A 25,647-nucleotide genomic window follows, 5' to 3' on the forward strand; every position below is an offset into this window, starting at 1 on the left:
TTTTATTTTCTTAACAAATAAACTTTTTTCATAATTTTAATTTTTTAAACAAGTTTGGATTTCATAGTGACCTTTAGTACCAGTGTACAACAATAATGGATTATAATATGATGGCAAAATAGGTAGAAAATACTTAAAGTTTGCTTTTTTGGTTTGCTTTTATTAAGGATATTGAAATTGTGGATCTATCTATCTGTCTACAGTGGGGAAAATAAGTATTTGATACACTGCCGATTTTTTAAGTTTTCCCACCTACAAAGAATGGAGAGGTCTGTACTTTTTATCGTGGGTACACTTCAATTGTGAGAGACAGAATATTAAAAAGAAATCCAGAAAATCACAGTGTATGATTTTAACGTTATTAATTTGAACTTTATTCCATGAAATAACTATTTGATACAATAGAAAAACAAACAGAACTTAATATTTGGTGCAGAAACCTTTGTTTGCGATTACAAAAGTCAAACATTTGCTGTAGTTCTTGACCAAGTTTGCACACACTGCAGCAGGGATTTTGGCCCACTCCTCTATATGCATCTTCTCCAGTTCTTTCAGGTTTCGGGGATGTCGTGGGTCAACATTGAGTTTTAGCTCACTCCAAAGATTTTCTGATGGGTTGAGATCTGGAGACTGGATAGGCCACTCCAGAACTTTGAAATGCTTCATACAGAGCCACTGTTGCCCTGGCTGTGCGTTTTGGGTCATTGTCATTCTGGAAGACAGAGCCACTACCCATCTTCAATGCTCTTACTGAGGGAAGGAGGTTGTTGGCCAAAATCTTGCGATACATGACCCCATACATCCTCCCTTCAATAAAGTGCAGTTGTCCTGTCCCCTTTGCAGAAAAGAACTCACAATGTATGATTTTTCCCCCACCATGCTTCATGGTTGGAACGGTGGTTTTGGGGTTGTACTCATCCTTCTTCCTCCAAATACGCCAAGTGGAGTTGATACCAAAATGTTCTATTTTGGTCTCATCTGACCACATGACCTTCTCCTATGCCTTCTCTGGATCATTCAGTTGGTCATTGGTGAACTTCACACGGGCTTGGACATGTGCTGGCATAAGCAGAGGGACCTTGCATGCCCTGCAGGATTTTAATCCATGATAGCATAGTGTGTTACTAGCGGTAATGTTTGAGACTGTGATCCCTGCTCTGTTAAGTCATTGACCCGGTCCTCCCATGTAGTACTGGGCTGATTCTTGACCTTTCTCAGAATCATCCTTCCCCACGAGGCAAGATCTTGGAGACCCAGACCGAGGAAGATTGACAGTCATTTTGACTATTTTACATTTTCTAATAATTGTGAAAACAGTTATTGCCTTCATACCAAGCTGCTTGCCTATTGTCCTGTAGCTCCAGAAGAAGGGGTTGACATCAAAGTGGGAGGTGACTTGTTGGTCCACAACACCATGGGGAGTGACACAGACCCCACAGCTGATGGGGACACTACGAAAGTAGAAGAGAGTTCAGTCAGGAGGAGTTAAATGAGGTGAGAAAGTCCCACTCTCGTTGACAAAGGTGCAGAGGCCACAAAAAGTTGCTCCTGCAGCCTTTGCTGAAAGAATAAAGAAAGAAAATGCAATGCTGTGTGCATTTATTCCAAGTATGGATCCTCCTTCAGAAGCAGAAGAGATCAGGATGGAAGAGGAGGTGACATTGCCAGTAGCAACCTCCGGGACAGTAACAGACAACAAAGGAGACCAGGAGGAAGAGCTAGCCCAGAAGATGGTAGGTGTGACGACTCCTGTGTCTAACCAGGTAATTGAGGATCAATCAGCAGGGAACCTCATTGAAGTGTATGGTACTATAGCCAAGAAGGTTGAAGACTCCAAAGGCTGTTGGCCCTGAAACCTGAGCAGGATGATTGTTTGGAGACCAACGGTGAGACAGAAACTTCTCTGTACAAGTGCCTCATATATGTACCCGAATATTTGAGAGAAGAATGCACCAGCGAGTCAGTGCATGAAGAGTTTAAGAAGGCCGTGGGAGCCTGTAAGGTGTACTTGACCTCAGAAGCTAAACAGCTGGTGGTCCTGTCCACAACTGAAGTCACAGTGAAGAGGGTGGCTATCCTAAGTGACATGCACTGGCGATGTGTTCACACAAAGCGGATTGTCCGGTTGAAAACAGAGCAAGCCACTAAACAAATGTAGCTTATGAGAAAAGCTCAAAGTCTGCAGGAAGAAGTCATCTGGGTGCCTCATGCACTAGTAAGAAAGCTCATTGGGAGAAATGGCCAAGCCATGCATATGATGGTAAAGAAGTCTGGTGTGATGAAAGTAAGCAGTCCACGTGATCATCAGGACTTGATACCGGATGAATATGGCATTGTGTCATTCTCTGCTGTAGGAGCGGAAGAAAATCTTGCATATATATGAATGCTGATAGAGTACCGAGTGACCTACCTGTGAGAAGTAGAATAGTTGAATCTCGCCAGACTGCGAATGGAAAGACAGCGTCGCCTGAGCAGTAGAAGATGGCAGCCATCTGTAAATTGTGAGACCCGACAGAGAAAGGGCCCTCCAAATAATAGAATGACTGCAGTAGAAGTTAGAGACCTTTCAAAACGTCCTGAGGATAGTGGGCGTGGGTTTAGAGATAGTGAGTCCTCCAGTAACTCAGGTTTGAGAGGCCCATGCAAATGACCCAATAGAGTACGGGACAGTACGAAGTCAGTCTTGACCTTAGATACAAGGGCAAGTGAGTCACACTGCTGTATTGACCGCTGGGAGCGGGGGAAGTCTGACAAGGTTACGACTCGGAAATGTGACTTGACGAAGTTAGTGACAATGACGGATGGTAGGTACCTGAGGAATGGTCTAATGTTGATGACTAATGTTCCAGGGGCTGAGCAGCGCAAATGTCAAGTACATGGACTCTGTGTGAACTGTGGGTTATAATGTGATTGTGTATATCATGTGTTCAATACTGTGGGCTTGAACAAGAGGGGGAGGATATGTAATGCAGCGGCTTGGTGCATTGCCAAAATGTCTGAGGGGGTGTGTTCTCGCTGACCACATACCTCCCCTTCAGGTGACAGATCACATGACTGTGACATCATCACAGGTCCTGTGCGCACGGAAGAGATATATATCCGGGTGTTTTTGAAACACAGAGAATCAAGAGACCTGATCTCCATGCCTGGGACACCATTAGCCCTGGAGGGCACGAGGCCTGGAGACCACGTCTGGTGAGTCTTAAACCACAGCTTTGATGGAACAGAGCTGATAGAAGCAGCTAGTCCCGTCAAAGGTAAAAGACGGTGCTTGATATGAACATTAATGTTGTTACCTTGCTGAGGACTGTATCTGAAGCCAAGAGCGCATAGCTGCCACTGAAAGGCTCTAGAATATTATGTGTATAACATTCCTGTGAGCCACTGATATGGGCTATGTTATAAGCAGTTTATGATGTGTAATAAACTGCTGGACTTTAGTTTACTGGAAAACGTTGCATGTGTGCTTTAATTGACCCGGTGAAGTGAGTGCCCCTCAGCATGCTCAATAGCAATACCTCACATTATAAGATTAAATTAATTTTAGAAAACCATTGTTCTCTTTAAACTATTACTCACAATCATATTTAAACTCTCTTAGGTATCTTGGATTTTAAAAAAATCTGGTATTTTTTAACAGATGTCAGTCATTATCCATTCTTATATACAATCATGTAGTTTAAATCAGTTTTACTGTAAGTGGGAAAATAGTTAAATAATCATGGAAGAAAGTTATTTACATTTACAAACACATTTGGTATAGAAAGCTCAAGTGCATAAATTGATTTTGAAACCTATTATTTTATATAAATACAAAAAACAATATTACTTTTGTTAAATCCAATTGGGAAATAAACAAAACAAGGCAATTGCAAAGTGTAATAGAATGTAAACTTTCAATTAATATTTTATACAATGCAATTACTTTATTATGTCATTTGATGCAATTAGAACAGTGAACAATAAATGTAAAATATATAGAAATTACTGCTTAAACAAAAAATACAGAAATACCTGATATGCAACCTGAATGTTCAGCACTAGATGGCACTCCTCACCAACTAATAGCAGGAAGGAAAGAGGAAATGCATTTCTACATCGCTAAATGAAAATCTTGCAGCAGAGATTCCGGCCATGACAGATTTTTTTTCCCCAATTGCTTCATTCTTCCATCAGCATTAGTGCCTTTATTACTGGACAAATCATCACCTCTACCATCACTGATTTTAAGAAATGCTGAATCAGAGACAGGATTATCAAGCAAGGAGCAGGTTTGTCCATTTCTTTTTGTTACAAATATCGTGGGATGTGGTCTTGAGTCAGCTGCATTATATCATCCCTGAGGAATCCAAGCATGGCACCTTTGTCGGAAGAATTTCTCAGGATCTTGGACTGGATATAGGTGAGATTAATTCCAGAATGTTACATATTGTTTTTAGAGATGAGAAGGAATATTTCCAGGTTAATCTGCAGAATGGAATCTTGTTTGTTAAAGAGACAATAGACAGAGAAGTGCTGTGTCCAGATACACCCTTCTGTATAATTCCTCTGCAGGTTATTGTAGAGAAGCCTGTGCAGATGTATCGTGTGGATGTAGAAATAGAAGATATCAATGACAATAGTCCTGTATTCTCCTCTAGTGTGACTAATCTTGTCATATCAGAAGTAAAACATGCAGGATCTCGTTTCCCATTAGATATAGCTTCTGATCCAGATCTTGGTACAAATTCTATCACCAACTATGAGCTCAGTGCAAGTGAATATTTTGCTTTGGATTTCCAAAAATATATTAATCAAATCAAATCATTGGAGCTTGTGCTGAAAAAAAATTTAGACAGAGAAAAGCAGTCTGTTCACAATCTGTCCCTTACAGCTTATGATGGAGGCAAACCAAGGCTAAGTGGCACCACACGTATTGTTGTTACTGTAGAAGACTTTAATGATAATGCTCCTGTGTTTGATCAGCCATTTTACCAATGCAGTGTTAATGAAAATGCTGTAGAAGGAACTTTAGTGTTTAAGCTGAATGCTACTGATCTGGATGTTGGGAAAAATGGAGAAATACTATATTATTTTAGCAAAATGGTGTCAGGAGAGGCAAAGGAAGCGTTCATATTAGATAAAAGCATGGGAGAAATAAGAGTAAAAGGCAAGTTGGATTTTGAAACTAAAAAATTATATGAAATCCAGGTTGAAGCTACTGACAATGGAGATTATCAACATTTTGGACATTGCAAAGTTCTGGTGACTGTTGTAGATGTCAATGACAACCCTCCTGAGATGATTGTGACATCATTATCAGTTCCTGTTCCTGAAAATTCTCCCCAGGGGACAACAGTTGCCATCATCAGTGTCCATGATAGAGATTCAGGATCAAATGGAAAAGTCCACTGCTACATTTCTGAGCCTTCACCATTTAAGGTAAATCCAGCTTTCATGAGTGATTTTTCTTTGACCGTGAATGGACCTTTGGATCGAGAAGTGAAAGATCAATATGAAGTTACAATTACTGCAAGAGATGAAGGTTCTCCATGCCTGTCTACCTCAAAAAATCTGAAGATTGATATAAGTGACACCAACGACAACGCTCCAAAATTTGTCCAGTCAGTAGACACAATATTCATTAAAGAGAACAACCCACCAGGTTCTCATATATATACAGCATCAGCCTCTGACCCAGATATTGGGCAGAATTCATTCATTACTTACTCAATTAGGGAGCGCACAATTGATGGAATTCCTATTTCTTCCTATATTTCCGTTAATCCAGAGAATGGGAAGGTCTTTTCTTTAGTATCATTTGACCATGAACAGATTTCTTATTTCCGGTGTCATGTAAAAGCCACTGACGCTGGTCTACGAGCCCTCACCTCCAACCTTACTCTACACATATTCATTGAGGATATTAATGATAATGCTCCTATATTCACCCCACTTCATTCTGAAATAACTATCAAAGCTTCAAAGTCAGCAGAACCTGGACACCTGATAACTAAAGTGAAGGCCGTAGATTTGGATTCTGGATACAACGCTTGGACATTTTACAAGTTGAAGGATCTTGGGGGATCTGGAAAATTTCCATTTATAATTGCACATCAGACTGGAGAAATTACTTTGAAACGATCATTTACAGATTCTGATAATGATGAGTATAGATTGCATGTAGTAGCTCAGGATCATGGTGAACCGGTCATGACATCAGAAACACAAATTGTCATATCTGTGGTAGAGTCTGGAGAAGAATTAAAGTTTGATAATCAAGAAACCAAAGGAAATGTTGATGAATTTTCTGATGCAAATGTTTACTTGGTTATTGCAATCTGCATCATATCAAGTATTTTTCTTATTACTTTGATTGTGTTCACTGTGTTAAGATGGCAAAAATACAGAGATGAGGTCAATGAGCTAAAAGAAAATTACAGAATCTGCTCCAACACTGGAGGGAGCTGGATGTATTCCCAACACACTCAGTATAACATCAGTTCCAATTCATTTCGACCTAAAAGTGACTTGATAGTTTTCACTCCAAATAACTGTCAGACACCAGGGAATGAAGAGCAAGTCAATCCACAAGCAGTCTTATTGAACTCCTCATATAAGGTAAGACCAAAATATTATTATTTTTTTAATGGTACATGAAATAGTTTTTGGCTTAAAAAAAAGTCATACATTTTAGAACTCTTAATACTTAAAATTTAGTATGTTTGAAAAACTTGTAAAAATAAAATATAAAGTTAAAAATTGAAAATAAAATCTTGCATTACTGAACACATACAAAATAAGATGTATTCAAGTCATGTTTGGAGGCAGGAATTTCTCTACTTATCAATAGAAAGCCAAAAACTCCATCAGGCAGATGCTAATTTCCCACACATTGGTGCCCGAAACTGTCCTCTGTATTTAAAGCGGGGCCTAACTATCGACTTGTTCACCTTCAAAACTATGTTCTTCTCACGAGCCTCTCAACCACTTTTCATGCAACTCTTGTTTTGTCTTGCCTTAGCAGTAGCTGCTTAGCACTGATCAGTAAAGTGGAGTTTGCTGTCCTCCAATACTCCTAAGTCTTTTTCAGTGCCAATGTTACCTTGCATTTTACTATTTTGTACATAACTCTACACTTTCTTTTCTTTTTCCACATGCATGATCTTACATTTATGTGTATTAAACTTCAGCTGCCATTTCTGGGCCCAAGCCTTCAACTTACCTAAATCCCTCTATAATAAAAAAATTATACTCATCATTATTTATTACCTTGCAAGCAATAGTATCATCTGCAAATACTAAAAGTCTACTCTTTATACCCTCAACAAGGTTATCAATCAAAATAATAAAAAGACAAGGACCCAATACCGACCCCTGTGGTACCCAGTTGTTAACTATGCCCCAATCCAAGTGTGTACTGTTAATAACACACTCTCTTTCCTACTATTGAGCAAGTTTATAACCCAATTGACACATATTTTCTTCTAGTCCCATTGTTATTATTCTATGTACAAATATTTTGTATAGTATTATGCTGAATGTCTTTTCCAAGCTTTAAAGATCGACAAAATCCACTGCCTTACCCAGGTCAAGTCTGGAAATTCATAGAAGCTCTTTAGATTAGTTTGACTGGACCAACCCCTCATGAATTTATGTTGATACAAGCATATTAGGTTATTTTATTGAGATACCCCAGGATAACATCAGTTAGAAAATCTCAAAAATTTTGTTCACAATTGATTATAATCTTACCATTTTATAGTTTCTATGCTTAATTTTTGATCCTTTTTGAATACTGGGATTCCGGACTTGAATCATGATTATTCTACGTGCCAAAACCTGTAGGTTTGCCACTTTACTACTAACTACTTACTAATAACTACTTGTCATTATGGAGCTTTTAATTTATTCCTAATAAAGTTTACATTTTATAGGTTCAAGACATACCCTACTACGCTGGAGTTTTTTTAAAGGGTAATTTATAATTTCCTTAAGTAAAAATGTCAACTGTCATTGGATTTTCCTGAGGGAAAACTGTATAGAACTACCCTTTTTTAGATTTGCCTTTCCCTTATCCTCTTCCACTATGTCACCAAGATTATTTTTAAGAGTTCCAACACTATAATTTTTTAATCTCTTACTGTTTATGTAGCTAAGAGATATTTTTTGATTATTCTCACTTTCTTTGGCAATGAGTCAATTTGTCTCAATATTTGGGGCTTTTATTTGTTTTTTTTACAATTTATTTTTCTCCTTATACTCGGTACAATTCTAAATGGCTAGTCATTATCGTCTTACTTTATTTCTCTAAGCACTGTCTTTTTGCGCCTTTACTGTTATATTCAATCATATGATTTTTTCCCATTTCTAAGTTATTTATTCTTATAAGGTATAACGTATGCACATGACCTATTCAGGATGTTTATAGAAAAGTATCAAGTGCTTTGTGTACCATTATTTTTGAGCACATTGTCTCATTTTATGGTAAAAAGGTAGTCACTTAGGCTATGAAAATTTAATTTACTGAATTTTAGTCTTTTTTTAGCTGCTCTACTAAACATCTTATTAAATGGTGAAAACGTATTATGGTCACTATTACCTAAGTACTTCCCTGCTTGTACATTTAATATTCTGTCTGGCCTATTTGTTAAAATTAGGTCTTAAAATGCTCACCATTCCACCTTCTTGTTGGGTCCTGATTAGAGATTATTAGATCTGGCAAAATTGGAATTTTTGCGAATTTTCAAGGAATATTCGATTTGCAGAGAAGTTATTTTCCACAAATTTAATGTCCCCTATCTTGCTCTGGGGTCACTCCATGTGCAGAACCATAATGGGCCTCATTAGAGGAGCCAGAAGTCTGGGCTCAGTGTGAGAGGCCCTGAGATTTTGTTTGTGGCGGATATCAGAACATGTGATGAGGAATTGAATCGGTGATAGGGAGAAGCAGAGGAGCCGGAGAGGTGAGCGGTAAGGTAAGTATAAGGATTTTTTTAAATTATAATGACCCCTTACTGATGGATTATGGCCGCCGTTTTGCTGAATCAGCAAGGAAGTGAATTACAAAAAAATTGTATTTTGACCAAAGCGGATTTTTGTAAAATTTTAGTAGAATTTAATGCTACTCAAATGTATTCATCTCTAGTCCTGGACTAAATCTGAGAGGTAATTGTCTTTTATTATTCTCAAAAATCTGTTACCATTGTTGAAACTGTTCCACAATTTATGTCATGGTTAGAGATGAGCGTTGTTCTACTCGAACTGTTCGCCAATCTCAAATTCGAGCTGTTTTTGGCGGTGTTCGAGCCGTTCGGCGAACACGAACGATTTGAGAAAAATTCGGCTGTTCGAGGTTATGTTCGATAACTGTTCGTGCACCAAAATCATAACTGGATTTTTTCTCAGTAATGATGAAAATTAATGTTAATACGCAGTTTGAGTGTACAGCGGGGTGAGGGGAGGGGCAGGGGATGGATCTCTGCAGGAATAATGAAGATCTCCATTTTTTTTCTCTTTCCCGCATTTACAGTGGGGAGGTGCAATCTGTCAGCCTATCAGCAGCGCACACACGGAGCGAAGTGCTTTTTTCACACAAGCAAGGGCATGTGTCATTGGCAGTGTATGTCACATGTCCTTGCCCTATAAGACCAAGCCATTTTCCCCGTCGCCACCATTTTCTCACTGCTGCAGCTGCGTGTTAGACGGCACCGCTGTTGCTGTGTGCGCTATACCTTGTTAATTTCAAGCCAATTTTCGCACAAATCTACAGATAGCTTGGGAGTAGGGAATAGTTGTGATTGCAGTCCTTTTAAGGACTAGGTTACAGCATTTCCTACGACTTTTATTAGGCAGGTCTGTGCTCTTAAATAGATAGATTGTGGGAGTAAAGACTAATTGTAATTGCAGTCCTTTTCAGGACTAGGTTACATCAGTTCCTATCAGTTTTTGCCAGGCAGGTCTGTGCCAGTGCTGTGCAAGTTTTTTTCACAGCATTTGGCTGAATCTAGCAAAGCTAATCCTTTTTGGCCTATTGCAGAGTGTGTTAGTCAGTGGAGTAGCCTATCTGTGTTGCAAGATATACCACCTGTGTATAGAATACCAATTTTTTTACTGCACCTAGTGAAGTAAAATCTTTTGGGCATAGCATCGTTCTATTAGTCCATCTATACTGACTTCCATCAGGTTGCAAATTGAATATAATTTTTTTCTGCATCTAGCTCTGAAAAAATATTTGGGCTTCTAGCAGTGTGTGGGACTTGTTCTATTAGTCCATCTATACTGACCTCCATCAGGTTGCAAACTGAATATAATTTTTTTCTGCATCTAGCTCTGAAAAAATATTTGGCCTTCTAGCAGTGTGTGGGACTTTCTCTTTTAGTCCATCTATACTGACCTCCATCAGGTTGCAAACTGAATATATTTTTTTTCTGCATCTACCTCTGAAAAAATATTGGGCTTCTAGCTGTGTGTGGGACTTGTTCTATTAATCCATCTATACAGACCTCCATCAGGTTGCAAACTGAATATAATTTTTTTCTGCATCTACCTCTGAAAAAATATTTGGGCTTCTAGCTGTGTGTGGGACTTGTTCTATTAGTCCATCTATACTGACCTCCATCAGGTTACAAATTAAAAATATTTTTTATCTGCATCTACCTCTGAAAAAATATTTGGGCTTCTAGCTGTGTGGGGACTTGTTCTATTAGTCCATCTATACTGACCTCCATCAGGTTGCAAACTGAATATAATTTTTTTCTGCATCTAGCTCTGAAAAAATATTTGGCCTTCTAGCAGTGTGTGGGACTTTCTCTATTAGTCCATCTATACTGACCTCCATCAGGTTGCAAATTAAAAATAATTTTTATCTGCATCCAGCTCTGAAAAAATATTTGGCCTTCTAGCAGTGTGTGGGACTTTCTCTATTAGTCCATCTATACTGACCTCCATCAGGTTGCAAATTAAAAATAATTTTTTGTCTGCATCTATCTCTGAAAAAATATTTGGCCTTCTAGCAGTGTGTGGGACTTTCTCTATTAGTCCATCTATACTGGCCTCCATCAGGTTGCAAACTGAATATATTTTTTTTCTGCATCTACCTCTGAAAAAATATTGGGCTTCTAGCTGTGTGTGGGACTTGTTCTATTAATCCATCTATACAGACCTCCATCAGGTTTCAAGCTGATTATAATTTTTTTCTGCATCTACCTCTGAAAAAATATTTGGGCTTCTAGCTGTGTGTGGGACTTGTTCTATTAGTCCATCTATACTGACCTCCATCAGGTTGCAAATTAAAAATAATTTTTATCTGCATCTACCTCTGAAAAAATATTTGGGCTTCTAGCTGTGTGTGGGACTTGTTCTATTAGTCCATCTATACTGACCTCCATCAGGTTGCAAACTGAATGTAATTTTTTTCTGCATCTAGCTCTGAAAAAATATTTGGCCTTCTAGCAGTGTGTGGGACTTTCTCTGTTAGTCCAACTATACTGACCTCCATCAGGTTGCAAACTGAATATATTTTTTTTCTGCATCTACCTCTGAAAAAATATTGGCCTTCTAGCATTGTGTGGGACTTGTTCTATTAATCCATCTATACAGACCTCCATCAGGTTGCAAACTGAATATAATTTTTTTCTGCATCTACCTCTGAAAAAATATTTGGGCTTCTAGCTGTGTGTGGGACTTGTTCTATTAGTCCATCTATACTGACCTCCATCAGGTTGCAAACTGAAAATATTTTTTTGTCTGCATCTAGCTCTGAAAAAATATTTGGCCTTCTAGCAGTGTGTGGGACTTTCTCTATTAGTCCATCTATACTGACCTCCATCAGGTTTCAAGCTGATTATAATTTTTTTCTGCATCTACCTCTGAAAAAATATTTGGGCTTCTAGCTGTGTGTGGGACTTGTTCTATTAGTCCATCTATACTGACCTCCATCAGGTTGCAAATTAAAAATAATTTTTATCTGCATCTACCTCTGAAAAAATATTTGGGCTTCTAGCTGTGTGTGGGACTTGTTCTATTAGTCCATCTATACTGACCTCCATCAGGTTGCAAACTGAATGTAATTTTTTTCTGCATCTAGCTCTGAAAAAATATTTGGCCTTCTAGCAGTGTGTGGGACTTTCTCTGTTAGTCCAACTATACTGACCTCCATCAGGTTGCAAACTGAATATATTTTTTTTCTGCATCTACCTCTGAAAAAATATTGGCCTTCTAGCATTGTGTGGGACTTGTTCTATTAATCCATCTATACAGACCTCCATCAGGTTGCAAACTGAATATAATTTTTTTCTGCATCTACCTCTGAAAAAATATTTGGGCTTCTAGCTGTGTGTGGGACTTGTTCTATTAGTCCATCTATACTGACCTCCATCAGGTTGCAAACTGAAAATATTTTTTTGTCTGCATCTAGCTCTGAAAAAATATTTGGCCTTCTAGCAGTGTGTGGGACTTTCTCTATTAGTCCATCTATACTGACCTCCATCAGGTTGCAAACTGAATATAATTTTTTTCTGCATCTACCTCTGAAAAAATATTTGGCCTTCTAGCAGTGTGTGGGACTTTCTCTATTAGTCCATCTATACTGACCTCCATCAGGTTGCAAACTGAATATATTTTTTTTCTGCATCTACCTCTGAAAAAATATTTGGGCTTCTAGCTGTGTGTGGGACTTTCTCTATTAGTCCATCTATACTGACCTCCATCAGGTTGCAAATTGAATATAATTTTTTTCTGCATCTAACCCAGCCAATAGTTTTGGCCTAATACCACAGTTTGGCCACTCAGCTCTGCTCGGTTCCCATCCATTGTTTTTTTGTGCAAACAACTCCAGAGTTGTGAATTAGTTAACCACCAAAATGAGTGGAAAAAGGCCTGCTGCTGGTGGAAAGGGGAATAGGCGTGTTGGGAAGGGGAAAAAAGGTTGTGTCCGTGGGGTAGGTGTTAAAGCAACAGTAACATCTGCAGAAGAAAGACCATCTTCCAGCCAAACTAAAATGTCTACTTCTTTTAGCGGGCAATGTGATAAGATCCCTTTCTTACGGCCACGCCAATCGCTACAAATTCCAGATGAGGCACAAAAACATCAGGTGCTTCAACGGATATCAAGTGCTCCTTTAAGTGGGCTCTCCTCCACATCAACTTCAACATCACAAATACTCCAGTCCTCAAAGGTGTCACCCCAATCGCACTTGTTTCCTCACAGCTCCCAAATCTCCAGCTGCCCGTCTGAGTATGAGGTAGAACAGATGGTTGAGTCTGCAGAGCTGTTTACTCATACTATAGCCTGGGAATCAGAGGTTGACTCCAGTGCTTCTGTGAATCCAGACGAGGAAATGATCTGCACTGATGCCCAGAATCTTTATGAATCGCATCCAGGACCAGACGCAGAAGGTTCTGACCATAATGTAGACCCTCATTCCCAAACTGTAACTCCTGTTGGTGGAGACAATGAGGAAGACGATGATGAGACTCAAATACCTGATTGGAGCGACAACTTTAGTTTTTTGTCAGGGCAGGAACAGGTTGGCTCTGAGGACGACGGGTGTGATAACGCACAGGGTGATGATGATGAGGTTGGATATCCCACTTACTGTCAACGCACAGTCAGCCAAGAGATGAGGTCAGCAGAGGAGGTGGAGGAAGATGCTAGTGACGACGAGGTCAGGTTGCGCCTTCCTGGACAGAGACGTAGTAATAATAATAATAATAATAATAATATTTTTTATTTATATAGCGCCAACATATTCCGCAGCACTTTACAATTAAGCGGGGACATGTACAAACAATAAATTCAATACAAGGTGAGACAGTTTAACAGTTACATCAAGAGTGAGGTCCCTGCTCGCAAGCTTACAATCTACATGGAAATGGGGGGACACAATAGGTGGAAAGTGCTTGTTATTTCAGGTCTGGCAATTATAATAAGTCGGGATTATCATATAAAGCTGTATGATCCGGTCATCAGCCTGTATGTTAAAGTGCAATACTCAATTACCGAGTGCAGTTATCGAGTGCATGGAGGGTGTAGAAACAGATGAACAGTAGGGTGCAGATTCTGAATAGTATTTAGGAGGGAACAGGGGAAAGTTAGTTTACTGAGTAGTTGAGGTGGTAGGCTTGTTTAAAGAGATGGGTTTTTAAAGCGCGCTTGAAGACATCGGGGCTAGGCATCAATCGGATCGTCTGGGGTAGAGCATTCCAGAGAACTGGTGCAGCACGAGAGAAGTCTTGGAGACGGAGGTGTGAGGTTCGGATTATGGGGGATGTTAGCCTTAGGTCATTTGTGGAACGGAGGGCACGTGTAGGACGATAGACTGAGATGAGAGAGGAGATATAAGGTGGTGCAGAACTGTAGAGAGCTTTGTGGGTGAGAGCAATGAGTTTATATTGGACCCTGTAGTGAATGGGTAACCAGTGTAATGACTGGCACAAGGTGGAGGCATCGGTGAAGCGGCTGGACATAAATACGACCCTGGCTGCCGCATTCAGGACAGATTGGAGAGGGGAAATTTTGGTAAGAGGGAGACCGATCAGAAGAGAGTTGCAGTAGTCCAGACGAGAGTGAATAAGAGCGACAGTAAGAGTTTTAGCAGTTTCCAAAGTGAGAAAAGGTCGGATTCTGGAGATGTTTTTAAGATGCAGGTGACAAGAGCGAGTGAGTGATCGGATATAGGGAGTAAAGGAAAGGTTAGTGTCGAATATGACCCCAAGGCAGCGGGCGTGCTGCTTGGGAGTTATGGTTGACCCCTCCAAGGTAATTTCGATATTAGGTAGAGTTAGGTTACTAGAGGGGGGAAGCACAAGAAGTTCAGTTTTGGAGAGATTCAATTTGAGATAGAGGGAGGACATGATGCTAGACACAGCAGATAAACAATCCTTGGTGTTTTGTATTAGGGTAGGGGTGATGTCAGGGGAAGAAGTGTATAGTTGGGTGTCGTCAGCATAGAGATGATACTGGAACCCAAATCTGCTGATTGTTTGTCCAATAGGGGCAGTGTATAGAGAGAAGAGGAGGGGGCCTAGGACTGAGCCCTGAGGAACCCCGATAGTAAGGGGATGAGGAGGGGAAGAGGAGCCGGCAAAAGATACAGTGAAGGAGTGGTCAGAGAGGTAGGAGGAGAACCAGGAGAGAACGGTTTCCTTGAGGCCTATAGAGCGGAGCATAGTGAGGAGGAGCTGGTGATCCACAGTGTCAAATGCTGCAGAGAGATCCAGGAGAATCAGCAGGGAGCAGTGACCTTTGGATTTGGCTGTTAGTAGATCGTTAGAGACTTTAGTGAGGGCAGTTTCAGTGGAGTGTAAGGAGCGGAAACCAGATTGTAGAGGGTCGAGGAGAGTGTTATCTGAGAGATAGCGGATTAGACGGGAGTGGACCAAGCGTTCCAGGAGTTTAGAGATGAAGGGAAGATTAGAGACAGGTCTATAGTTAGCAGTGCAGTTCTGGTCCAGGGATGGCTTTTTAAGTAAAGGGGTTATGATGGCATGTTTAAATGATGAGGGAAAGATACCTGACGAAAGAGAGAGGTTAAATATTTTAGTCAGGTGAGTGGTGACCACCGGTGAGAGGGACTGCAGGAGATGTGAAGGAATGGGGTCACTGTTGCAGGTTGTAGGCCGAGAAGAAGCGAGGAGCTGGGTAACCTCTTCTTCTGTGACAGGCTCAAAGATGGCTAGTGAGCTTGAAGTGCAGTAGGGAAGGGGATCCAGGCACTGAGGAGATTGGGCTGAGATGTCCTGATGGATGTGGTTGATTTTTTCCAAGAAATAAGTGGCCAGATCCTCACTGCTGAGGTTGGTGGTGGGGGCCTGTGCTTTAGGTTTCAGGAGGGAGTTTAAGGTTTCGAAAAGTCGTTTTGGGTTGTTGGACATTGAAGTGATGAGGGTGGTGAAGTAGGATTGTTTGGCCAGATGAAGGGCAGAGTTATAAGTTTTGAGCATGAATTTATAGTGGATGAAGTCCTCTGCTAAAAGAGATTTTCTCCACTGACGCTCAGCACACCTCGAGCAACGTTGAAGAAAGCGTGTTTGCATCGTGTGCCAGGGCTGCCGTTGTCTGTGTCGGATCTTTCTGCGAGTAGAAGGAGCTGCTTCATCTAGGGCGCTCTTCAGTGTATTGTTGTAGTGTGACAATGCCAAGTCTGGACAGGAGAAGGAGGAGATGGGGGCTAAAGATGTGTGGAGATTGTCCATAAGCTGCTGGGTATTAATGGTACGTGTATTCCTATAAGTGTGGTAAGTGGGGGTGTCCCGGGTGAGGAGACAATTCTTAACAGAGAAGGAGAGAAGGTTGTGGTCCGAGAGCGGGAGAGGGAAGTTGGTAAAGTCATCCAGCAAGCAGAGACTGGAAAAAAACAGGTCCAGAGTGTTCCCGTCTTCATGGGTGGGAGAATTCGTAAACTGTGAGAGACGGAATGAAGAAGTTAGAGAAAGTAGATGAGAGGCAGATTGGGAGAGGGGGTCATCGATGGGGATGTTAAAGTCGCCCATGATGAGGGTGGGGATGTCACAGGATAGAAAGTGAGGAAGCCAGGTGGAAAAGTGATCCAAGAACTGGCGGGTGGAGCCTGGAGGGCGATACACGACTGCCACTCGCAGGGAGAAGGGTTTAAAGAGTCTGACGTCAACAACTGCATCCTCAAACACAACTCTGCCTCTCACCACAAGTCGTGGTGGCTCTTCAGGTCGCATGGGTGCTAAACCTTGCATAGCCTGGGCATTTTTTCAGATCGATAAAGATGACCCAACTCGTGTTATCTGTAACATTTGTCAGCAAAAGCTAAGTAGAGGCCAAAAAATACATAGTTTGAGTACTTCATGCATGAACCGGCACATGGACATGAAGCATAAGTTGCAGTGGGAAGCTCAGTGTGCTACAATGCGGCCTAGCCGGCCGGGCCAACCACCGTCTGCCATATTTTGTGCATCCGCGGCCTCTTCATCCTCTGTGACTGGGGGGACAGCAGTCACACCTGTTTTGGGGCGCAGACCTGCCACCTCTTTACCCGCAACAGCCAGCGTGATTGGCAGGTCATCATTTTCTTTGGAGGTGGTAGCACCAGCTGGTGTTGAGCGCTGTCCGACATCGATAGCACCACCTTTGGATCAAGGCAACCTAACATGTCCGCCTGCATCTTCCTCACAGACCGGCAGTTTGCCGGGGACACCCTTATCAACCCCGTCTAAGCACAATAGCCAGCCCTCGGTCCCTCAGATGTGGACAAGTAAAAGATCATTTCCTCCTAGCCATGAGAAAGCTAAGAGGTTGAATTTCACCATCTGCAAGCTCTTGGCTACAGAAATGCTGCCTTTCCGCCTGGTGGACACAGAGGATTTTCGAGACCTTATGTCCGTCGCAGTGCCCCAGTACCAGATGCCCAGTTGGCACTACTTCTCAAAGAAAGGTGTGCCTGCGCTCCACCAGCATGTCCCTCACAACATCACCGCTTCTTTGAGAAACTCTGTGAGTGACAGGGTGCATTTCACCACAGACACTTGGACGAGTAGGCATGGACAGGGACGTTACATGTCGCTGACTGGGCACTGGGTAACTATGGTGACAGCAGGACAAGGGGCTGCTGTCCAAGTCTTGCCGTCCCCACGAGTTGTGCGTCAATTCTCTTTATGTCAAAGTTCCTCCACTGCTTCTGCCTCCTCAACCTCCTCTCGGTCTTCCACCTGCACCCAAAGCCTGTCTGGTCATGCCACAAGCTTTCTAACTGCGCGGAAGGGATCCTACACACCTCCTTACTATGCTGGCAGTAGGGCTCAACGTCATCAGGCGATTTTTACTTTGAAATGTCTGGGAAATGTGAGTCACACAGCTGAGGAGTTGTGGTCAGCTCTGGAGAACCAATTTCATGAATGGTTGTCTCCACTGGACCTGAAACCAGGGAAGGCCGTGTGCGACAATGCTGCAAACCTGGGTGCGGCCCTTCGCCGGGGCAATGTCACACACGTGCCTTGTATGGCTCACGTGTTGAACCTGGTTGTCCAGCAATTTTTAGCCCACTATCCCAGACTAGATGGCCTTCTGCAGAGGGCACGGTCGCGTGGTGGCAAAAGAGGAGGTGGAGGAAGTAGAGGAGGAGGAGTTGTATGCGGAAGGGCTAACATCTGCAAGGTCCAGGCGGTCGGCAGCACCAAGGCGGCAGGCATGTGAGGGTGGGGGAGATGGTTTTACCAGGGCGCATGGTAGCAGCCAAACTAGTGAGGAAGGTGCAGGAGCCCAGGAAGAAGTGGAAGACGAACTGATGGAAGACTCATCAGATGAGTGAGACCTTGATCACATTTCTGTTGTGCGAGGTTGGGGGGAGAGGACAGAGGAAGGAAGCATGATTGTTACCTCGCCACCAACACAACAGGGACTTGGTGCTCCTGGATGCGCAACACACATGAGTGCCTTCTTGCTGCACTACCTGCAACATGACCCTCGAATTGTGAGAATTAGAAATAATCCTGACTACTGGGTTGCCACACTGTTAGATCCCCGGTACAAAAGTAAATTTGCAGAAATTATTCCTGCCATAGAAAGGGATGCACGCATGCAGGAGTATCAGCAGAGACTGTTGCAGAATCTTACATGTGCTTTTCCACAAAACACCAGTGGTGCACGTAGTGAATCTCACAGTTCCAACTTGCCAACCGTGGGACCGTCAAGTGTTCAGCACTCAAACCGTAACAGAACCACAGTATCTGCTGGCAACATCAATTTTGCGGAATAATTTCACCACTTTTTTAGCCCATCCTTTGCAAGGCCACAGGAGACAAGAAGTCTGACACATAGTCAACGCCTAGAGACGATGGTACAGGAGTATCTCCAAGTAAACATTGAAGCCATGACTGTGTCACTGGACCCTTGCTCTTTTTGGGCTTCCAATCTGGATAAATGGCCGGAGCTAGCCACTTACGCCTTGGAGATCTTGTCATGCCCCGCAGCCAGCGTTCTGTCTGAACGTGTGTTCAGCGCTGCTGGTGGTGTGCTGACAGATAAGCGCACGCGGCTCTCCACTGATAATGTAGACAGACTCACGTTCATAAAGATGAACAAATCATGGATCCGAAACGACTTTTCTACCCCTGTGTCATCCTGGGGAGAGTAAAAGCTTGATGATTGGTTAAAATCACCCTACCAACCGTTTTAAGCTTTCAAATTACTAATCATGTTTATCTGTATCTTGACTGGAAAATAATTTGGGCTTTGTAGCAGTGTGCAGCACTGATCCTATTAGCCCATCTATACTAAGCTCCACCAGATTTAAAATTAATAATAATTTGTATCTGCATCTAGCCCGGAAAATAATTTTGGGGCTCCGAGATGCGCAAGACACATAATTGCCTTCTTGCTGCAGTACCTGCAACATGACCCTCATATTGTCAGAATTCGAAGTAATCATGACTACTGGGTTGCCACACTCTTAGATCCCCCAAACTTTTCGATCAACCTTTTCATTTTAATAAAGACCAAAAAAATGGTCATTTTTGAAATTATAAGCATTAGCAGGTTATTAGAAACTGAAATCAAACAGTTTTCAACTCAAAACTTTATTCTAGGTGATGTTACATTTTCACATAGGACCCCTTGTTCGAAAGGAGCTTCTGAACTCTCTCGTCCATTGAATTTGTCAGGTTTTGGATGGTTTCTGCTTCAATTGTTTTGCATGAGGACAGAATACCCTCCCAGAGCTGTTGCTTAGATGTGAACTACCTCCCGCCATCATAGACACTCCTTTTGATGATGCTCCAGAGGTTCCGAATGGGGTAGAGGTCAGGGGAGCATGGGGGTCACACCATAAGTTTGTCCCCTTTTATGCCCATATCAGCCAGAGATGCAGTTGTTTTATGTGCAGCATGAGATGGTGCATTATCATGCAAAAAAATGATCTTGCTGTGAAATACATGGTTCTTCTTCTTGAACCATGGCAGGAAGTGCTGTTTGAGAAAATCCACATACATTATGGAGTTCATCTTTAGCGCCTTCAGGGATCCTAAAGGGGCCGACAATCTCTCTCCCCATGATTCCAGCCCAAAACATTACTCCACCTCCTCCTTGTTGGCGCTGTAGCCGTGTTTGCGTGGGGTGTCCATCAACCAGCCATCCTCCACTCCATCCATCTGGACCATCGAGCGCTGCACGGCACTCATCCGTGAACAAAACAGTTTTGAAATCAGTCTTCATGTAATGTTTGGCCAACTGGAGCCGTTTCTGCTTGTGTGAAGTGGATAGAGGAGGTCGACAGGATGGCATATGCACAGCTGCAAACCTCTGAAGGACCCTGCATCTTGTTGTTCGGGGGACGTTGGAGGCACCAGCAGCTTCAAAAACTTGTCTGCTGCTATGACAAGGCTTTCTTGCCGCTGCTCTTTTAACCTGACGTAATTGCCTGTAGGAAAGAGTCCTCAATTTGCCCTTATCAGCACGCACACGTGTGTACTGTGAATCAGCTACATACTTCTTGATTGCCAAGACACTTCATCCTGATCATTGCACAATGTTGATTGTAGTCATGCCTTGACCTAAACACTCCACAATTTGTTGCTTCTCAGCAGCTGACACATCCTTTTTCTTTCCCAATTTGGCAGAAAATGTAGGCTGCTTAATAATGTGAGACAGCCGTCTTAAGTAGTCTTGTCTTTCATTGGACACACCTGCCAAACTAATTAGCACAGGTGTCTGCAATTTCTTACAGTGATATAAAGAGCCCTGACACACATCACCATCAATGAGTTTAACTGACAAACAAACAAATTCTTCCCTTATCACTCCTAAACACTTTTTGCATAATAATTTGGAACACAGTGTACATGTGCTTTTCCACAAAACACCAGTGGTTCACGTAGTGAATCCTACAGTTCTAACTTGCCAACCGTGGTCTGTATGGAGTTGTTCAATAAAGGGCCCAAAATTAAGATAACATAGATGGGAGAGGTCTCTATGAATAGGAATTCCTAAGCATTTGATACCCTGTGAGGGCCAGGCAAAGGGAAAGTTGGACTGGATGGAATCCTATATGGATTTGGGGAGGGAGACATCGAGGGCCTCAGACTTCGCTGCATTGATTTTAAAATTTGACCATGTAACAAAGTGATCTATTTCAGCCATAACAGCATGGATGGATATATGTGATTGAGTGATATATACTAGTACATCATCAGCAAATAGAGAGCACTTGTACTCGGTGCCTCCCACCTCAATCCACCTAATATTGAGGTTATGGCGAATTGATGAGAGCAGGTGCTCCGTCACTAGGATGTATAAGAGAGGGGACAGAGGACATCCCTGCCTTGTCCCATTGGTGATTGTGAAAGGTGATGAAAATGTTCTGATGCACCCCCTGGGCCTTGGGACACCCAGAGCCGGACCCTTTTTGGTGGATGCTGGTGGTTGTAGTCTTCGTGGCGGCGACCCGGTTCCGTGGCTCAGGGTGGTCAAACCAGTGGCGGAACTATTTATGTGGTTTTGATGTTTAAATGTCCGACTACACCACCCGTGGATTGCGGTCAGAGTGAACCGCCGCTGCAGGGCAGACCGCTGAGGCTGGTGTTGTGGGTGCAGCAGAGCGTAGCATAACTACCCACGGGAGGAGTATAGCCTCAGGGCAGTGTATGCGAAGGATGGGGATGATGGTGCAGGGCAGCAGCAGTAACGACACGGAGTCAGTGATGCAGTCCAGGGCCTTTACTCACAGTTCTTATTATCCAGACCACGTCTGCAGGTAACGGCTGCCCACGTCATACTGTGCTCACCAGGTGAGGGGCTCAGACAACTCCCAGATAACTTTGGAGCGCTTCACAGGACCCCCTTTGTGTGTCCTTTGTCTGGCCTTTCTTACCAACACTTCTGTCCGGCTGCCTCGGGCCTCCTCTTGGTAAACTTGGCGCCAGTTTCCCTGACCCTATGTGCTGCCCTCCTAGCGGGTGTAGCGAGGGGCTGCACCACATAAAATGTCACAGCCTCCGGTTTCTAGCTGAGGGTCGTTTCCTGCCTCCACTAGTTTCGGGGACCGGTCTCCCCCTTTGGCCTGACCCCTCCATGCAGGTGGATTCGGGCGTGCGGTGGCGACTCGCCCGTCCGCACCCCTGGGATCCCTTCGTTCCTCGTTCCTGGAGCCTTCTCCGCTCCTCTTCCTTCCTTCTCCCTCTTCCAGGCCTGGGCTTCTGTTACTAGGCCCGCCTCCGGAGCAGAGCTCATGCAGAGCCCCTGCTCCCTGCCACTTCTGCTCAGACTTCTCTGCACTGAACTAAGATGGTGCCCACCTTTTATACTCCCTTCTCAATGCACCCAAGAACTGCTTCCTCCCTGCTCCTGCACTACAGGGTTCCCCTTCCTCAGTGTTCCCTCCCCCCACTCCAGCCAGGGACAGGGACTGTCGTGCCCATCTCAGGGGCATATTGGTCGCCCTGCCCCACGGCAATGTGGTGTAATGCAAGCAGGTGTCGGGTCCTGATCCACACTCCATCCTTACCTGAGAGTGAGATATCACACCTCTGGGTGAGGTGCAATACCTCTGTAGCAACCGAGCCCTCAGGGTGCTACAGTTCCATTTATCTTCAGCCTAGGTGACGTATTGCGATACAGGGCCGTGATTTTGGCTATAAAAGGGTCCCCTAGACCCCTACCCCAAGCTTTTTAAGAGAATCATATATGGCGTGCCAGGAGACTCTATGGAATGCTTTCTCAGCATCCAACGAGAGTATCTAATTACAAATTTTTAACTGCATCTAGCCCAGGAAATACTTTGTGCCTAGTAGCAGTGTCTGCTAGTCAGCGGATTATCCCGGCTGTTAAGCAAGCTACACCACCTGTAGTTTGGACACTTAATTTTTTCAAAGGAAATGCTTCGGGACCACGGGATACTCAGTGAAGAGCATCAGGAGGCACCCCAAGGCATAGGGGCTGGGACTGGCAGTAGGATGCCTTGCGGTGGACAGCCGAGCTCGATCCTTATAAAAGCTTTTTAACTGCAGCAGCTTTAGTGGACGCTACTGGAGCTGGAATTACGCGGCTGCTGGCATGAGACTTGCCCTCCAATAGATCCTTGTAAATGGATTTAAAGTGTATTCATTCAAATTAGAGAGACAATTTAAATTAAAAAGCTTAGAGCTGCCTCCACCACAGGGGGGCTCGCTCGACCCACCAGCGGACAGGCACCAGTATTGGGAGAGTGGGGGCTCTCCGTCAGGGTTCACCGCGGCTCTGGCACAAACCCGGCGACACGGAGGTGGCACGGGCAGGAGCGGACTGAACGTGTCGGCTTCTCACTTTTTGGATTTTAGAAGGGCATGACATGCCTATATCTGTGTCTCCCCCTCCTTTTACTCCTCCACCTCTTTTCTTTTCTCATGACTATATGTACTTGTCACTTTTCCATGTGTTAGTTGTGTCTTCTGAGCAGTTTGTCAGCTTTTGGACACCTTTGAAGGTGTTTTCTATGTGTTTCTATGTGTTTTTGTTTGCCTGCCATTGGTTTTAACGGTGTTCAAAGGTGTTCGACGAACAGTTCGACGAACACACGGGTGTTCGACGAACCGAACCGAACTCGAACACTACGGGGGTGGCTCAACACTAGTCATGGTAGTTGAAAGGCTCAATAATAATTACTTTACCTTGATTTGCTACCTTATCTATTTGCTTTAAGACCAGGTTCTCTGCTGTATCCATTATACATGGAGATAATTTCCTATCATTATTTTATTTTTCTTTATTTTTGTTTCGCCTTCAACTTATCTCCACAAGTAGGGACTCTACATTTTCATTTTCATTTGCTTCACAGATATTATTATGCAGGATGGGTCTTAGGAAACATTTTACATATAAGCAAATTTCTCCCTTGTGCAGATTTGTGCAATAATTCCTGAACAGAATCTTTAGCCATGTAAATTAATAACCTAAGCATAATTATCATTCAGCCATGTCTCCATTATCCCCACTATAACTCTACTTTTCCAGCATTATTAATTCTAATTCCTTGTTAATGAGGCTTCTGGAATTAATGTACATGCACTTAATGAATTTTTTCTATCTCTAATTCTCCTCTCTTTGTTAAATATTCTAACCCCTCCCACCATGCCACCCCTATTTTCATTACTTCATACCAGGTCACTATCTATGCTATCTTTCTTTGTACATTAGCTTTCCTCTCCCAGTCCCTAGTTTAAACACCAGCTTAACTCTTTAGCCATTTTTCCCTCAGTACAGCTACACCCACTCTATTGAGGTTCCGCCCATAGAATCTGTGGCCAACAGAAAAGTTGACTCAGTTCTCATGGAATCCAAAACCCTCCTTCATAAACAAATTCCTAAGAACTTATTTACCTCCCTAATCTCCTGCTGCCTCTCCAGCATGCCACGTGGTACATGTAGTATTTCAGAAAATACTACCTTTGAGGGCTTTGCTATGCTTAATTTTGTTTTTGGTGCAATGGGCACCATGCCTGCTAGATCCTTCTCCCAGTAATCTGTCAGCCCAGTCCGTGATTTGTCAAACTCAAGTACGAGAAAGACAACACACCAATCAACCATCACAACCTTTTGTGTCAAATTACCCTATCTGTATAATTCACTCCCCAACTACCAGCAATCATCTTAACTGACACACGCTCCTATTCTTCTTATTTGAGCAGACACTCCCCTAACTATCATTAAACATGTCTCATTACAGCAATGCTACCTCTGTACTAACATGCACCTCATCTGTTAACTTAGTAAACTTATTGGCGTGTGCCAGACTAGCCTGGGCTTCCAAACACTCAACCTGCACACATCTTGCACAGCTGTATGCACCCAGAAATTGCTGTTCAAGGATTGCATACTGTACATGCAACAAGATGTACACTGGATGGCATTATCAATCATGGAGCTTACTTTGTTATTGGGGATGACACATAGCAGGAATTTATACAATACAATCAGTGAATACAAGCCACTCCCTTATAAACATCCTTAATCCAACTTACTTTGAAGCAAAATGTACTTGCTCATTCGCTCTTACAGATACTTTTAAAGATGCTTACTGTCTTTAGGTCTAATATAGCCTGCAAAATACTTTTCTGCATGTAAAATTAAATAATTAAATAGAAAAGAGGATTGGCATGCACACTGTATTTCAAGCGAGGTGGTGGTGAAGTGGAATGTATCCAAATAAATCAATAGGAGTAATTCACCGCACTCTCTTATTTCAATGATTAATTAGTTTATTTCACAAATAGTGAGTAAGACTTCATGAACTGATATCAAAAAGGTGCAGGGAAAATGCAACAAGAAAAACTACAACGTTTAGACCCTAGCCTGGGTCTTATTCATATTGTCGCTCGGACTGTGTGGAAGATGAGCACTCCCACGCCTTCATCATGTGTGTCTCACTGTTACTATTTCTGAAATAAACTACTTTAATTTATCATTGAAATAAGCGAGTGCAGTGAATTACTTCCTATTAAAAAATTAAATATTCAGCTGGTGTGACTATTATTAAAGAAATACTCCCAAGAAATGTTTTATTCCCTAAACTTGTCTAAATGTGTATGTAATATAGGCGCGCTTTCATTTCATCTCTCCCTCCACGCCACACCATGTCACTAGGTAATTGTAGCATTATTTATACTATTATGATTACTGGACTCTAGGAATTGCTCCCATTGTCATTGGGCGTTCTTTCCAGATTTACC

General features: G+C 42.7%; 1 protein-coding gene across 7 annotated transcripts in view; it reads left to right on the top strand.

Annotated features, from left to right (window-relative positions):
* LOC141164433 (protocadherin alpha-C2-like) overlaps positions 1-25,647 on the top strand; it is a 608,374-nt gene that overhangs the window by 83,767 nt on the left and 498,960 nt on the right. The window contains exon 1 of one of the 7 annotated variants that reach the window (XM_073649662.1): positions 4,084-6,600. The exons of 5 other annotated variants lie outside the window; for them this stretch is intronic. In XM_073649662.1, coding sequence (XP_073505763.1) covers positions 4,234-6,600 — 2,367 coding nt within the window. In that variant the 5' untranslated portion in view covers positions 4,084-4,233. Of the gene's footprint in view, positions 1-4,083; positions 6,601-25,647 lie in introns of those variants that run through there. One more of the 7 variants, XM_073649650.1, reaches the window with a different exon arrangement.

This window comes from Phyllobates terribilis, unplaced genomic scaffold, assembly GCF_046119375.1.
Source record: "Phyllobates terribilis strain yellow unplaced genomic scaffold, ASM4611937v1 Scaffold_10__3_contigs__length_209671492, whole genome shotgun sequence".
Lineage (NCBI taxonomy): Eukaryota > Metazoa > Chordata > Amphibia > Anura > Dendrobatidae > Phyllobates > Phyllobates terribilis.